Source organism: Eleutherodactylus coqui, chromosome 12 (genome assembly GCF_035609145.1).
Source record: "Eleutherodactylus coqui strain aEleCoq1 chromosome 12, aEleCoq1.hap1, whole genome shotgun sequence".
Lineage (NCBI taxonomy): Eukaryota > Metazoa > Chordata > Amphibia > Anura > Eleutherodactylidae > Eleutherodactylus > Eleutherodactylus coqui.
In genome coordinates, this window is record NC_089848.1 from 116,539,909 (window position 1) to 116,555,599 (window position 15,691).

The 15,691-nt window shown below is 45.8% G+C and overlaps 1 protein-coding gene across 3 annotated transcripts in view; it reads right to left on the reverse strand.

Annotated features, from left to right (window-relative positions):
• The window catches only part of LOC136587207 (sodium channel protein type 5 subunit alpha-like), a 509,047-nt gene that overhangs the window by 41,873 nt on the left and 451,483 nt on the right, over positions 1-15,691 (reverse strand). The window contains exon 22 of one of the 3 annotated variants that reach the window (XM_066585757.1): positions 13,192-13,314. The exons of the other annotated variants lie outside the window; for them this stretch is intronic. Coding sequence (XP_066441854.1) covers positions 13,192-13,314 — 123 coding nt within the window. The remainder of the gene's footprint in view (positions 1-13,191; positions 13,315-15,691) is intronic. 3 annotated transcript variants of the gene reach the window in all.

Genomic DNA, 15,691 nt, shown 5'->3' on the forward strand with positions numbered 1-15,691 from the left:
CCTATAAGTGTGGCCCCACCTTATCTGTAGCAGACACCGCATCTCCTGTCAGTTTTCTGGTTCCCACTGAGTGCGATCACATGCCCAATCTGGTCATTAAAGGACAGGCACACCCAGCTTTGCAGTCCCAACTTTGGGCCATTTAGGGCTGCTCTGCCCACCGGTAGGTACCTGAGCAATCAGTCTCCATACTGTGTGAAGGTGTAAATGTGTTTCTGTCTGGCCTCCGCCTTTTCTGACCTTGGCTTGTTATTTGACTGTGCTTTCCTTGTTTGCTGCCTGTGCTAGCCCTTGACCTGATCTATGTTGTGAAATATTCTGCTTGCCCGGACTCTTGTCTCTTCTTCAACTATTTCCCTCCCTTTTATCTCTGGTAGCACATTATAGAAAATCTTACCAAGTGCATCAGCTGCCTGTTAACTGAACCCCTCAGCACATTAGTATCTGACTAAAGATGTATAAAAACAGAAACATCGTAGCACACATGCTGATTAACGCATGTAGGTCCAACCGCCACATCAAAGGTGAAGCTAGCTCTAAAACATGCACCAAGAACCTGGCACGTTTATTCGGTTAGTATAAACAACGGTTGTGCAATTTTATCCAGAAGTTAAATGCGTATGAATGCCAAGCAGGGGCTTAACTAAAGGCTCAGGGGCCCGGGTGCAAATGTTCAGCTCGGGTCCCCCCCCACCTGTACTAGTGGTTGATGAAAATTACATGGATTTTGCAGTAGATTTTCTACTGCAGAAAATGGAACTATGCCCCGAGGCCACTCTCACACACAAACGCAGCGTTTTACCGCAATTTCGAACAGCGTTTTCTAACACGTGTTACAGAGTTCAACAGCATTTTTTAATGCACCACATCATTGCAATGGGTGACGAGGTGCATTACAAAAGCACAAAATGCACATAAAGTAGAGCAGATAGCACTTGAAAATCGTGGTGTTAAAAAGCTAGTCTGTGAGACCCCAATGCAAACAATGGGGGTGTTTTACAGCGTTTAGTGTGGCATTTAAAATGCCGAAGTAAACGCTATAAAAAGTGTTGTGTGTGAGTGGCCTTATAGTTCTTCCCGGTACTATTGTATCATGTCACCACCAGTAGAATGGGTGGAGACCTAGTGATGGGCTGTATCCGCCCAGTGTACACCCACATGCTGCTGATTGGCTGCGTTTAGTGAGGTCTTAAAAGCTCCTGGCAGCATGGGTAATTACTTATGCCTGGGATGGAGGGTTAGGGGTCGTTTCAGTGTTAGGGTTAAATTATAAGCTGTAAGTCCTTCTATGTCATAGTGACCCTGCTCTGACATGGAAGTTTTTTAGCTAATAATGTAACCCTAACACTGAAATGACCGCTAACCCTCCATCCCAGGCATAAGTAATTACCCATGCTGCTAGGAGCTGTGGGACGGTGTAATCTCAACTCCCCTGCAGCCTTCCCCGGCCACCCGCAACATTGCCGGCTGCCCGCTGCTTCTATCACACAAGCATTCCCCTGCTGCTGCCCTTATTCACATCACCTGTTCAGCTAATGTGAATGGTGCTATTCCACCGCGCCACCACAGAAAGGCTTATCCCTCTGGACCCCATTGCTGCTGTGCCAGAAGGCTTCCCCCACCGCCGCAGACTACCCAGCCACGACACCGCCGCTGTTCCTGACCCCGATGCTGCAGTGAGAGAAGGCTTCCCTTGCCGCTCTGTGGCCAATAACAGCTCCATCCCCCACCACTGACTCTGCAGGTCTGCTGTCTTCTGGGTTTCCGGGGGTCACCCTGGCCCCATAGCAGCAGTCTTCCCCCCTGAGGATCGTACAGGTGGCGGTTGTGCCAGCGGGACATGCACCCACTGGCCGGCTGTAGCGGGCATCCCAGCCAATCAGCTCCTGGGGGCGTGAACAGGCTGTCAAGCAGCCTGTATCTTGTTGCCACCCACACTTCCGGTGGTGACAAGATACAATAGTACCGTTCTTCCCCTCCCCCATCACACAGAATGCCCCTTATAATTCTCTCCTCCCAGTGCATGGGACTATGCTAATAACTTTGTATTTTTATGCAATTATTATTAACAACATTTTCAATTTTTATTAAGATATTAAATGTGTATGAGCGCTGAGGCGGGTGTGTCTGTTACTGTATTTGTTGCAGCCGCGGCTTACGTACACCTTCACATTTGATTTATTTGTTGGAAGTGCTGGCTTTTGTTTTTTGTATGAACTGCTTCTCAACTAAGATTATTTCTGGGGTAACAGTCCGAAGGGCCTGATTGGTGGGGTGTGAAAGGGTAGAGACAAGGGAACCCTGGGTGCTTGAACCGTGTATTATGGCTACAATACCCAACATGAACAATACTTAGGCTGCCATGATGAACTAAGAACTAGTGCTGCACATTGGGCTATTGCAAGCCTGGACTGTGGGCTCCGCTCCTGCAGACTGAGAACAATCCCATTGTATTGTGTACCACAGCGAGGGCTCCGAATCTCTGTATATTAATGGTGACATATGCAGGCATTGCTGCCAACGGCAGGCCTCTGGGGACACCCACGGGCCAAGTGTTCAGGCCATTATGAAGGCATATGAATTAGCTCATTGTGCAATAAATGTGTTTAGCCGAAATGAAAAACAGTTTAATTTCTTTCTAATTGTCCCAGACGTGGGGCCTGTTTTTGCCAGATATTTTAATGTTTTGGGGCAAGAAATAATTTTCCCTGGAAACAAAGCGGCGCTCGGTAGAATTCTACATGTTCTCGAATCACTTCCTTTTCCAAGTCATATTTCCTATACGATCTTCATGTACGAATGTTGCAACACTGAAAGAGTACATAATTGTGGTCGGGGTGTAGAAATCACTTGATTAGCGCCACATCCCAGCAGTGCTGCGTTAGTAACGAAGAAAATGACTAATTTAGCACAATTAAGGCCGCCTGCACACGGGCGGGTCGGATCCGGCAGCGAGAATTCTCGCCGCGGGACCCGACCCGATAGGCTGCAGGGACGAGCGCGTACTCTCCCGCGCCTGGCGGCCCCAGCTCTTTCATGTGCCGGCTGCCGCGCAGCCGGCGCATGCGCAGACCGGAGCCGGCGGCCGGGTGAGTGCATGCCCCGCAGAAAAATAGGACATGCCGCGGTTTGTTTGCCACGCGAGATTTCATGCGGCCAAACCACGGCCGTCTGCATAGGAGTGCGTATTGTAATGCACTCCTATGCAGACTTTCAGCGGCGGAAATCCCGCGGGAAATCCCGCGACGGGATTTCCGCCCGTGTGCAAGCGGCCTTAGACTTTTGCATTTCAATGGGCCTATTTTTCCTATGATGTTCGACTGCATGAAAAAATACACAGAATGTCCTATTTTGGTGTATATTAAGCGTCATAATAGGTCACTGAAGTGAATGAGCCGGTGCAAATAGGCAAGAAAGCGGTGTCTTCTCTGCAGATGTGTGCAGCCGGTCAGTGGGCCCTCAAGCTTATTTTTTTGCATGAACTAATACGCAAAGTATTTGGACAACCAAAACTTGAACGAGTCCTTAAGCTGACCAAGGTTGGAGTGAATCTCTGGTGGTCTCAGGGTCAGACATGATAATGGTGCCCCGCTACAGCTTAGCTCAGGCGAACCAAGAGCAGATGACCCTACTTGACGTTGGCCAATAAAGCAGTTCACTTACTGCTGAGGTTAAAGAGGTTGTGCAGTTGTAAACTATTGGTGGCCTATCCTCAGGAAAAGTCATCAATAGAAGATCTGCAGGGATCAGCTGTTCGCCAGGCCGCCACCCTCAGTTAATTTCTGCAGGAGGCAGACAGCTTTGTTCTTATAGCAGTGGCCAGGATTGGTATTGCAAGCTATGTTTCCATTAAAATGAATGGGAACTTGGCCTGCAAGTCTGGCCGCTGCAGGGAACAGTCTGCTTCCTGCAGAAATCAGGTCAGTGCACAAGCATGCCAGCTTGGTGAACAGCTGATTGGTGGGGATTCTGTGCAACGGGCCGCAGTGGATCTTAAAGGAGTTGTTCCACTACAACAAGTGGGGGTGCAACCTCTGTGAGCCCAACCATTGCCAAGAACAAGGGACGCCACATCCCCAAGGTCATAGAGAATAAGGGAGCAGTAAATGGTTGAGCCTCACTTGTTTCTGTTGCTCCCATTCACTTCTAGTGTTCTCAATCCTGACGCCAGTCAATGCTGCTGCATGTGTATATACACCTTCCATAACAGCCGGCGGAATGTTCGATGATTAACAGCTATTTCCCCCCAATACACATGAACGCTCGTTTCCTTGACTCCACAATACACATGAATGTTCATTCATCTGACAGCTATACCCCCCACTCCCCCATACACATGAATGTTCATTCATCTGACAGCTATATACCCCCCCCCCCACTCCCCAATACACATGAATGCTTGTTCATCCGTCAGCTATACCCCCCACTCCCCCATACACATGAATGTTCATTCATCCGACAGCTATACCCCCCCACACTCCCCAATACACATGAATGCTTGTTCATCCATCAGCTATTTCCCCCCACTCCCCCATACACATGAATGTTCATTCATCTGACAGCTATACCCCCCCCCCACTCCCCAATAAACATGAATGCTTGTTCATCCGTCAGCTATTTCCCCCCACTCCCCCATACACATGAATGTTCATTCATCTGACAGCTATACCCCCTCCCCCACTCCCCAATACACATGAATGCTTGTTCATCTGACAGCTATACCCCCCACTTCCCCATACACATGAATGCTCGTTCATCCGTCAGCTATTTCCCCTGACTCCCCCATACACATAAATACTCGGTTTGGCCAAGTGTTCATGTGTTTTACATGGGGAGAGTGGAGGAAGCCGCTGCCAGATAGCCCTGCTGTGGCTTATCTTCAGGAAGACTAAAAGAATAAAGGCTTGAAATTCAATGCGCCCGATCCTTCAGTGCTTTTACACGGAATGGTTGAGGGGTGGGAGTTCATTGATGGCACATCTCTGAATATTATCTACATGGAATCTGTATTTGCTCATCTATTAGGGTTGGATTTGGAGTGGAAACATGAATATCAGTAAGTGGTACAATCTTATTGATGGTATGTTCCTGATTTACTATCATCCTGGTTTATACGGACGTCACAGGAGTGAATTGTGGAGATTTATTGGTGTCCGATTTATAAACATTTAACAAACTACGGGATCGTGTTTTTTATTAGGAAATTATTTTTTCACTATTATTGGAGTTTGGATATAATTGATTCATCTTTTTTGTATATGCAGCATTAATTTTCCCTATTTTCATGAATTGTGAGGCAGCGCCATTTGATCTAATTTTGCGTATCATGCCCTACGGTTTTCCACACTATAATACTTTTTTGCTTTAATTTCCCATCTTTTATGAACTGACGCAGCGTAATTTTTTTTCTCATGAGTCACTGATATTTTGTGTTATAGCCCAATTGACTTATTGAATCTATCCCTTAAGAGTATTGAATCTGCTTGTGGATATAGGACATCTTTGGAAACCGTGTTTTTTTTTTAGAGCAGCAGTACTGCCATGTTTGATGCAGTTTTGAAACCAAAATCAGAAGTGGATCCAGCAGAAAGAAGAAGTAGAAATCTAGAACTACATCAACCAGGAAGGAGAAGTAAGCGCAAAAGTGGATCTAGTAGGAAGAGAAAGTGGAAATCCAGAAGTGGATCCAGGAGAAAGAGAAATTAGAAGTTCAGAAATATATTCACCAGGAAGAAGTAGAAGTCCAGAAGTGGATCCAGCAAGAAGAGGAAGTAGAAATGGATCCAGCAGGAGGGAAAAGTAAAAGCCCAGTCGTGGATCTGGCAGGAAAATGAAGTAGAAGCCACGTCGTGGATCCAGCAGGAGGGAGAAGATGATGACCTTAACGGGGTTCTCCCGCGCCTAAACGTTTTTTGTTTTTTTTTCAATAGCCCCCCCGTTCGGCGAGACAAACCCGATGCAGGCATAAAAAAAACAAACCGTCCAGTACTTACCCGAATCACCGCGCTCCGGCGACTTCTGACTTACCTTGTGAAGATGGCCGCCGAGATCTTCACCCTCGGTGGACCGCAGGTCTTCTGTGCGGTCCATTGCCGATTCCAGCCTCCTGATTGGCTGGAATCGGCACGTGACGGGGCGGAGCTACGAGGAGCAGCTCTCCGGCACGAGCGGCCCCATTCAGAAAAGAAGAAGACAGGACTGCGCAAGCGCGACTAATCCAGCGATTAGATGCTGAAAATTAGACAGCACCATGGAGACGAGGACGCTAGCAACGGAACAGGTAAGTGAATAACTTCTATGGCTCATAATTAATGCACAATGTACATTACAAAGTGCATTAATATGGCCATACAGAAGTGTATAACCCCACTTTGTTTCGCGGGACAACCCCTTTAAGGGGATGCAGCAGGAAGGAGTGAAAGTGTATCCAGCTCAAAGAAAAGTTGAAGCCCAGAAGTGACTCCAGCAGGAAGAATAAATAGCCGTCCTCACTTTACATTTCCCATTCATTTTGAATCCACTTCTGGCTTTGGCTCAAATAACTGTATCAAAAACTGCACCTCCCCCCCCCCCCCCCCCAAAAAAAAAACTCTATTTGGACCCCCCCCCCTAAAGTGTCCATTCATTAGTTATCCTCTGAAGCGGTCCATATAGCCTTCTACACTTCACAACTACATTCATGGCATGCCTGACTGCTTTCCTCAGATATTTCCAACTGGTTTGATGAAACTGATACCACATAACTCCTGCTACCAAATATTGCAGCAACAAGAGAAGAGCTGACCCCTCTTCAATAACTGTCGCTAATTGCCGGAAGACTTGGTCCTTGAACCACAGCACCTATGTGATTGTGGAAATGTGAGTTTGGATGCAAGTGCAGGAGCACAACTGTAGGGGTAGCAATGGCATCTGGGACTCCAAGCCCCTCTGCCCCATAGGAAGCTACCATCATAAATGCCACTAGAAGGAAGGCGGTTACAGACTTGGCCCTGCGGCTGGAGGTTACCCTTCTGTGCAGCATGAATGATCATCTGTTAATACAAGGACGCTGGAGTGAAATGTCAGGAGATGGCAGGGAAGAGAATGTCAGAATGCAGCCCAGTGTTATGCGGTGGCCCTTCCGGGCATTGTAATACCGCAGTCTACAAGGGCCGGGTCACCATGACTTGCAATGAGATGTAAATTGCTATATCATAATATTAGGCTCCTTGCGCTGACCGGGGTATAAATGTGATAGCTGGTGACATTGTGTGCAGGAAGCTGCCGCTTTGTGACTTCTGCGTCATCTATTCATTCTGCTCGTTGCCATTATTCAAATTAAGCAGAACAAAAATGTTCAAGCTGAAAGGAAATTAGAGAAAATAAACTTCCCTCTAACAATACTAATTACAAATATTGCTAATTGTTGTTTACTGCAGCGGAAGCATCCTGGCCCGCCTCCAAGTGCACTAATAGGCTTTTAACATATGTGCGGAGCGATGCTTGTGTGCCAGCGTGCCTGTCACCAGGCTGTGCTTTTCTCCAACTCTTTTCAACACATCTCCAATAGTTAGAGACCCCTGAAGATCAAAGCAGTCACCATACACTGAGCGGCCGCTCTGTTCGAACCCCTCATCTAGTAGGGCGCTGGACCTCTTTTGGTCTTGAGAACCGCAGCAATTCTTTGTGATGTAAGTTTCACTAGGTGATGGAATCATTCTGCAAGAATACGGCCCCTGCGGACAGGAAGTTTCTTGATAATGCTGCCAATTAGATGGAGGTGCTGACATGTTCTGACCAGCTGACAGGAAGGGGTCATCAATTAATGCTGCTTGCACCAAATTATGACTTCCCATCAACACGATGTGACAGATTCTGGATTCATCTGACCAGGTGATGTTTTTCCACTGCTCTGTGATCCAATTTTTGTGCTCTTTTGCCTTTCTGCTTCTTTTAAACACAATGATCCTGGAGCGGCTCGTCTGCTGTTTTAGTCCGTGTGTCTTCAGGAAAGACTAGTTGTGCATTCGGCCTTTTTTGTTAGAACACTAGAGTTGTATCTGGCTGTTGGTCAGAACAGTTCTTGACACCCTCCTCTGACCCCTTTTGGCGACAAGTTGTTTATGTTCACAGGATTCCCTTCCATTGACAGTTTTCTTGGTCAAGCCGTTCTCAGTATACTCTCCATACTGTTGCTACAAGGTTGGCAGTGAAATCCTGGCCCTGGCTACTCGAGCACCAATGGCAAGGAAGTCATTCTGATCGCTGGATTTTCCCATCTAAGGTGGATTCACACTGAAACTGATCCACTGAAAACTTGTCAGGTGATTGTATGCCGCACTCCGGGGTCATAGCTCTAATGTTCATACAGGGGAGTGCCAATCGTGAGAGGTCCGGGGGCTTTAATAAAGGGGTCAGTGTATATCTAGTATTCTGTCGAGGGATGCAAAAGTATTGTACGGAGAAGTGTCAGTGACAGGCAATCATCTATATTGTAGTCCCTCGGTACCCGCTCAGGGGCTCCCTAGAAGATAACAACCCATAGTGCTGCACAAAAGGAGTTAGGATACCCCCAAGAATGGAGGTAAAGTTTGGTGGAGGTAATGCGGAGAAATGATAGAACAGGACTCCCTTGGAATGACAGGCCACCACACCGCTAGTCGTGGTTCGCCTTCAATATGTTGTGGCGGTGGTCCACTCTACCACCTAATCTCTGTTGGTAGCCGTAAGAATTGGGAGAGCGTCAAGGCAAAGCCCAGGCCAAAGCTGGCACAAAGGTGGGTAAAGCAGTCAACAAATCCTGGGAAAAACAATGAATGCGAAACATGGAGTTTGACTGCCCGACATATCAGCCATCTTTGGGAGGCGGGCCAAAAAGAACAACATATTTCAGCTGATCCTCAGTGGTAAAAAAGTCTGTAAATCTCTGGTCCGTATTATGAGAAGTTCTGGAACACAACATTGTCCATCGAGGTCATCGAATAATAATCCTGGGGAGTCCGCAATTAGTTTCTGTGCTTTAAGCAATGTTTTTAATTAGTAATGCTTGTTGCAGAAAGCTCTATTATTTGTAATACTTTAACCCCTTAGTGACACGCCTTATTTTGGTCCTAAGAATGCAATGATTTTTTGTGGATTTTCATCTCCACTTTTCAAAAACCATAACTTTTTCATTTTTCTGTCGGCATGTTTTTGCGTCTGAGCTGTGGTTTTTATTGCCACCATTTTGGGTAATTTTATTAATTTTATTTGGACGGCAAGGAGAAAACACCTCGATGCGCCCGTTGTCTTTTTTTTAAAGCGGTAATCATACAGCATAAATTACATGATACATTTTTTCTGCATATTAGTACGATTATGACAATACCAAAATTATATACTTTTTTACGTATTTACACTTTTGCACACAAAAAAACCCTTAAACATTTTTTTTTTGCATCATTGTCTTCAAAGTCCCATTTTTTTTTTGTCCATCGACAGAGTTCTGTGAAGGCTCGCTTTTTACATAAAAAGTCATACTTTTATTGGTGACCTTTTGGGGTTCATACGGCTTTTTATCAATTTTATTGTGTTTTTTTGGTAGGCAAAATGAACAAAAAGGGCATTTCGGCTGTTTTTTAGCTTTTTTTTACAGCGCTAACCCTGCAGAATAAAAAGTGTGTCCAATTTATGCTATGGGTCATTATAGATGCGATGATAGCAGATGTGTTTTTTTCATTTATTTATTTTTTTACACAGAGAGAAAAGCGCACAAAATTCTTTTTTTAACTACTATTTTTTCACATGCTTTTTTTGCTATTTTTATTTTTTCACCCCAGTTTTTTAGGTCCCTGTTAGGGACTTAAACTTGTAGGCCTATGATCCCTATGATAATGCATTGCAGTAATGCTATTATTAGCGATCATTGGCCATGGAAGCCCTGGATGCCATTGTCTGCTGCCAGGTTACCATGGCAATACATCGATGCTCCGCAATTACATAGTGAAGGGCTGATGATGTCACAGAGGGAGCGCCCTCCCCTTGTGAGGCCTTTACATGCCACGATCAACAATGATTGCGGCATGTAAGGGGTTAACAGCAGGGATCCATGTTCTCACTGATCCCTGCTGTTGTAGTGGAAGGCCGTCTGTCAGTCAGCTTCTGAACCCATGCCATCCACAGAACATAAATTCATGTCCATTTGCAGGAACTGCTTTCCACCCAGGACGTAAGGGACTGTTTAGACCGGCCCAGTTCTCTTCTACCGTTTGTGCACCCTTTCACGCAGCATGGGCCCCGTCGCATATACACCGAGATCACCATGCTGTCGCCCCTTTCCCCTCCCTCCCGCTCGCAGGCTCACCTCTGCTCTCCTCCCCGCTCGGTTTTTGCAATGGGAGGGGGCGGGGCAGAGCTCAGCGCCGCCTCCTCCCATTGCTGAGTGCGGAGAGGGGGCGGGGCCTAGCTGTCCTCCCCGCTGGCTCTCTGCAAAGAGCCAGCGGGGAGGAGAGCAGAGGTGAGCCTGCAAACAGGGAGGAGAGTGCTGCTAAACTCCTTCCCGCCTTTCGCCGCTGTCATTGGCTCCCAAAGGAGCCCATGCAGTGGACGACGTATTCTGGCCCAAAAGATCCAGGACTATCTTTTGGGCCCGACGAAAAACGGCTGGCGCTATATTGGCCCAGCCGGGAGCTTTTACGTCTCAGGAATACGGCCATGAGATCGGATGCATTGGAAAGACAGCGAATATTGGCCGGCCGTGAAAACGGAGGGCTCATATACGCTGGTGGGAAGGAGGCCTGAGTCAATGAGAACGACTGAACAATAAGTATTTAAACCGAAAGATTAATGAACGAGCGAACGATGATTGTTATCCCTGCATAAAATGAAGGCCGAGCGAAAAGCGAACGATTTATGGTTTGTCATTCGCTCGCTGGCTGCGTTTACGCTGAATTAGTCTCGTTTATTTTCGCTTGCTGGAACGATTTTTTGAATCATAATTGTTCCATGTAAAAGGGCCTTAAGTTTACATCGTGTGGCAGGAAGGGGTTAAGAAGCTACTGTTCTCTTATCTCAACACTACAAAACCCATTGTTAAGTAATTGAAAAGGTAAACACATTTTGGCTCAGTGGGTTGTGGCCCTTTTACCCTGGGGGTCACATGGGTTGGAATCCAGCCGGAAGTTTTGCAGTTTTGACGCAGCAAAAAAATGCAAGGTTTCCGCCGAGAAAGAGCAGCTTCAAAACCCGCTGCACCTGCGGCGGGTTTTGGAGTGGCTTGGCCACATGCTTTTCCGTCCGGCCGGCTCTCCAATAGAGAGGAGCGTGGGCGCAACGTAAAACGAAAAAAAAAAATGGACATGCTGCGGCTGGGGAATCCATGCCGCTGTGCCAGCTAATTCTGGCTTTGCTGCAATGGATTGGCCGTCCTGTGTGGATGAGATTTTTGACAAATCTGTCAAATCTCTTTGCATTGCATGTAAATGGGCCTTTACGAAGGAGTGAGTATTGTTGACATCACGCACCGCGAATGGAGGTGGAGATTCTGAACAATAATCGTACCGTGTAAAAGGGCCTATTAAAGTATGCTGCATTTGTACTAGCACTTTTCTTAAATATAGATTGTGATATTGAAAATTTTAAAAAAGTGAACACAATTTTTTTTCAAACTATGTTTCATATAAAACTGGATTTATACAAAAGGTCATTTTTGGATATCACATCCCATTTAATAAAAATACGTGTGGAAATAGGATCCCATTTAGTGAAAACACATTAATGTCGTATTCCCACAAGAATGTCGTATTATCCACAATGGCCAAGATGCAGCCAACTGATCACTCATATGAAGCCTACAGTAAAGATGCCATGACCCACCGGTCATCGTGTAGAATGAAGAAATACGCCTATTCTCACCTTGGGTGCCCATGTGCAACCGCCTCGGTCACCGACAAGAAGCTGGTAATGATCAGATACAAAATAAATAGCATGAGATCACTACCAGCTTCTTCTGGGTGAACACAGCTCCTGCGCTGGTTGAGGGGAAACTGGGTGAGTATAGACTTATTTATGTTACTCCATTCAATGCATTGCAGAAAAATGGCAGAATTGGACAGATTTGGGCCTGTCAAGCCAAGCCATACGCTTGCAATTTCAGCCACGCTGGTCAGAAATGGCAAACTTTTCAAACAATTGTTTGTATTAATGGTCAATGGTCACCCACAATGGCCAACATCTGCTAATTCAGGTGACTGTTATCCCAAGTCTATGGCCATCGTGAAACTCCAAGCTCATTCAGTTCTGTATTCTTTTCAATATCAATATATTACAACTCGCTTCTGCTCATCACTGTAACCCGTACCGATAAGCAATGTGAAGAGGTATGGCACTTGGTTGAGCACCACCGCCTCTTCTCTGGCCAGCGGCATCCCGTTTATTCATCACAAGTTCTGAAAGCAGCTCGGTCCTCCTCAACTGAATGGTATTGAGCTGCTCTACCAGGCAACGGGCCCCGCCAATATGATATCAATAATTTACCCTAAGGGTAGGTCACCAATATCTGAGTTCCAGAAAACCTCTTTAAATATAAAGTATGCACAAACATTGACCTATGGCTCATCACTGTGTCAGACGGTGGGGATGAGAAGCTCAGCTTGTCTTACATCGGTACTTTGGACATATCCATGAACAGATGCCTTGTATAACGAGCATTTTGTTTAGGACATAAACATGGAAATGGCTGCGAGTGAGTGAGATTCCCGTGTGAAAGAAGCAACAATTTGACAACTAGGAATGATTAATGTGATTAACATGCAGATCAGAAGTCACACGTGGCATGCCAGCAAAAGAAGAGAAGTATTTCAGAAGAAAGTATCTGCAATGAATGTATTCATGGATTTAGAACTTACGACAATTGGTTAAACCCGCCACAAATTGCAAAACGGGTTGTAAATTTTACGTTCCATTGCCAGTAAGTCATTGCATGGTTTGATCGGTGACGTACCCTCATCTGAAATCTTTTTGTTATTTGTTTCATTCTTTGTAAAGGAGTTTTCCGCATTTGTGACCTCTTACAGAGATGAAACAAATGTACCAAAATAGAAGAAACTACTGTATACCCAATGGGTCAAGCCATTACTGTATACAGGTCTACTCACAAAAAAGGTCAAATAAAACGGGGGTCCTTGACATGCTTTTTGGTTCAAATGGACCCCAGGTTGCTTGTTATAATCTTACCCTCATCCCTTCAAACCGTGATAAAGCCCTTAACGGTCTCAAAGCTCTGAGGGTCCTAAGAGATTTAATAGGACCAAATTCGGAGAATCCCAGTGCAGTTGCTATGAGGCTTATTAAAGACACCTAAATGGAGACACAAAGCAGAATCCAAGCTGTTAACGCACTCTGGTCACCTACATGGTTATGTTAATGCTGGAGAAGAGGAACCTCGGACCTACAAGAAGCAAAGGTTGTTAAGCATCGGGAAGGAGCTGCAGTTTGTAGAGATTCAGAACCTTTTCAATGCACTTTGACTTTGATTGTAAGACTACGAGATGCTTCCGAGGGACCCCATTTGATAGAATTACAGCAGTTTTCACCTGTAGACATCGAATGAGTTCTGCATCGCTACTTCTACTGCAACTTCTTAACCACAATGAGGACAAAGAAAAAGGTTATTTTCCTGTAAAAGTCACATTGATTAGAGGCGTGCAGAGAACTTTGGTGGATTTTACCCTTACCCTCATTCCTTCAAATCTGGACAAGGCTCGTAGAGGCCTCAATGCCCTCAGAGTTCTGAGAGACTTCACGGAACCCACTTGGCCTTGGCCATTTCCAAGAGTTGCTATCAGACAAGCTACTGAAATCTGTGTAGATTGAATGAGATGTAAAATTATTGATCAGATGCAAGCAAATCAAGTTCGAGCCCGTCTGCTGTCTGCAGTCATTGTCTGGTCTCGTCGTTGGTTTTCATTGGGGAAGACAGTTATTTTATAGACGATGCTGTAAAGTAGACACATTTCATAAAGCATTATTATACCGACTGCAGTTTTAATAACGGTTTATTGATCACCAGCTGCCTAAATGTATCATATTGTCATTGATAAGACTGAATAATTAAGTGATAAGCTCATCTCCCATCCAGCCGTATACAGCGCTGTATACATCAGCCGCTCCAGAGAAGATCTGGGACGTGAGATAAATTCGGCCTCGGTTGTTCTGGGGTCTAATAATCTCCTTTGTAGTGAACAAATGAGCTAATCAGTGGGATTGGTGGCGGTCCTCCTGAGATAATGACCCATCCTTCTGTGCCCGTGTTCACGTATCTACCTATTTGGTGATTGTAACAACCGGCTGATGAGGACTAATAATAGAATTTGTGAATCGACGTTTGAAGGCATCTTGTTTACATCTGAAGGGTAATTGCGTTGTCTAAATAAAAATCTGGAAATCTACGTGTTTTATCATGGAGGAACTTCTCAGCATTAGTCAGCGAGGGCTACGTGGCGAAATGTGCCTTGTGAGCCAAAAATCGGTGCAACTTGGTTTCTCCCAACAGCTTATTATCCGGCAAGAGCCACTGTGAGAAATCTGTTGCGTTTGAAGATTGTCTAGTTTAAGGGCGCCCACCCACTGGCGATTTTTTTTTCTTTGCGTTTTGTGTTTTTTCTCAAGAGCAATTAGAATTGAATGTACTCCTGTCCACTGGCGTTTTTTTTTTGCGGTGCGTTGCGATTTTTAACATAGGAACTGTCAGTTGCATATGTGTCCTTATTTTTCTCCTAATGCACCCATGAATGTCAATGGAAATTAATGGAAAAGGCGCGAAAACGCCGCAAAAAATGCACGGAAAACGCGGCAAAAACGCGCCGAAAACGCTGCGTTTTTCACGCACGAAAATCGCAAACGCCAGTGGGTGGGCGCCCTTAAGGGTGTTTTTACCACTGCTTGCTCAAAGCGATTGGGTAGTCAAAAGAGATCTCCAGTCTGCTCCACCCCATTCACTGAGCGACTAATCGCTCCTGTTTGAAAGCAGTCGTTGGGACAAGTGTTGGGCACTTCTGCGCCCAAAGGTGTCCCGTGTAAAAGTACTCCAAGGGCAGTTATGCGCAGGACGACCATCAGGCACTAAAGTCCCGGCAGTGGTCCCAACAATTATCGCTTTTCTGCTTTCCCACAGGAGCGATGATCGCTGACTGAATGGAGGCAGAGATCTCTTTCAGCCGCCCGTCTTTCATAGAGGAACAGCTCTCTGTTTATGCGGGCCAACATCCGCCCGGTTTGTAGGTGAGCTGAACACCAAGTATTTCCCAGATTCTCACTGACTTGTCCTGTTGGGTCCCGTGCTTTCAGAAGGTGATAGTCGCCCTTAATCACTCACAGCGATTACTCAGGCACCTGTTGGCCCGTATAAAGGTGCCCTACGTTTGCGCTGTCTAATTATAAGATAGGATTATTAAATGTTGCATTAATGTTCTAACAATATGCAGAGAACCAACAAACAGGGGTCATTTATATTTGGTCATCATCAGCCATTGATTTTGGAGTGGTGGACAGCACCAAATCCTTATTCTCAGACCACTACATCAGGGAAAGGCAGTTAGGCATCGGTTCCTGTCCTGCCACTGTTCTACGACCCACCCCACTGTAGGGGCCATTTAGAACTACGGAGCCCACTATTAGGGTAAGCATTGCACAGAACATAAACACAACCATATCGCAACACCCATTATAAATATTG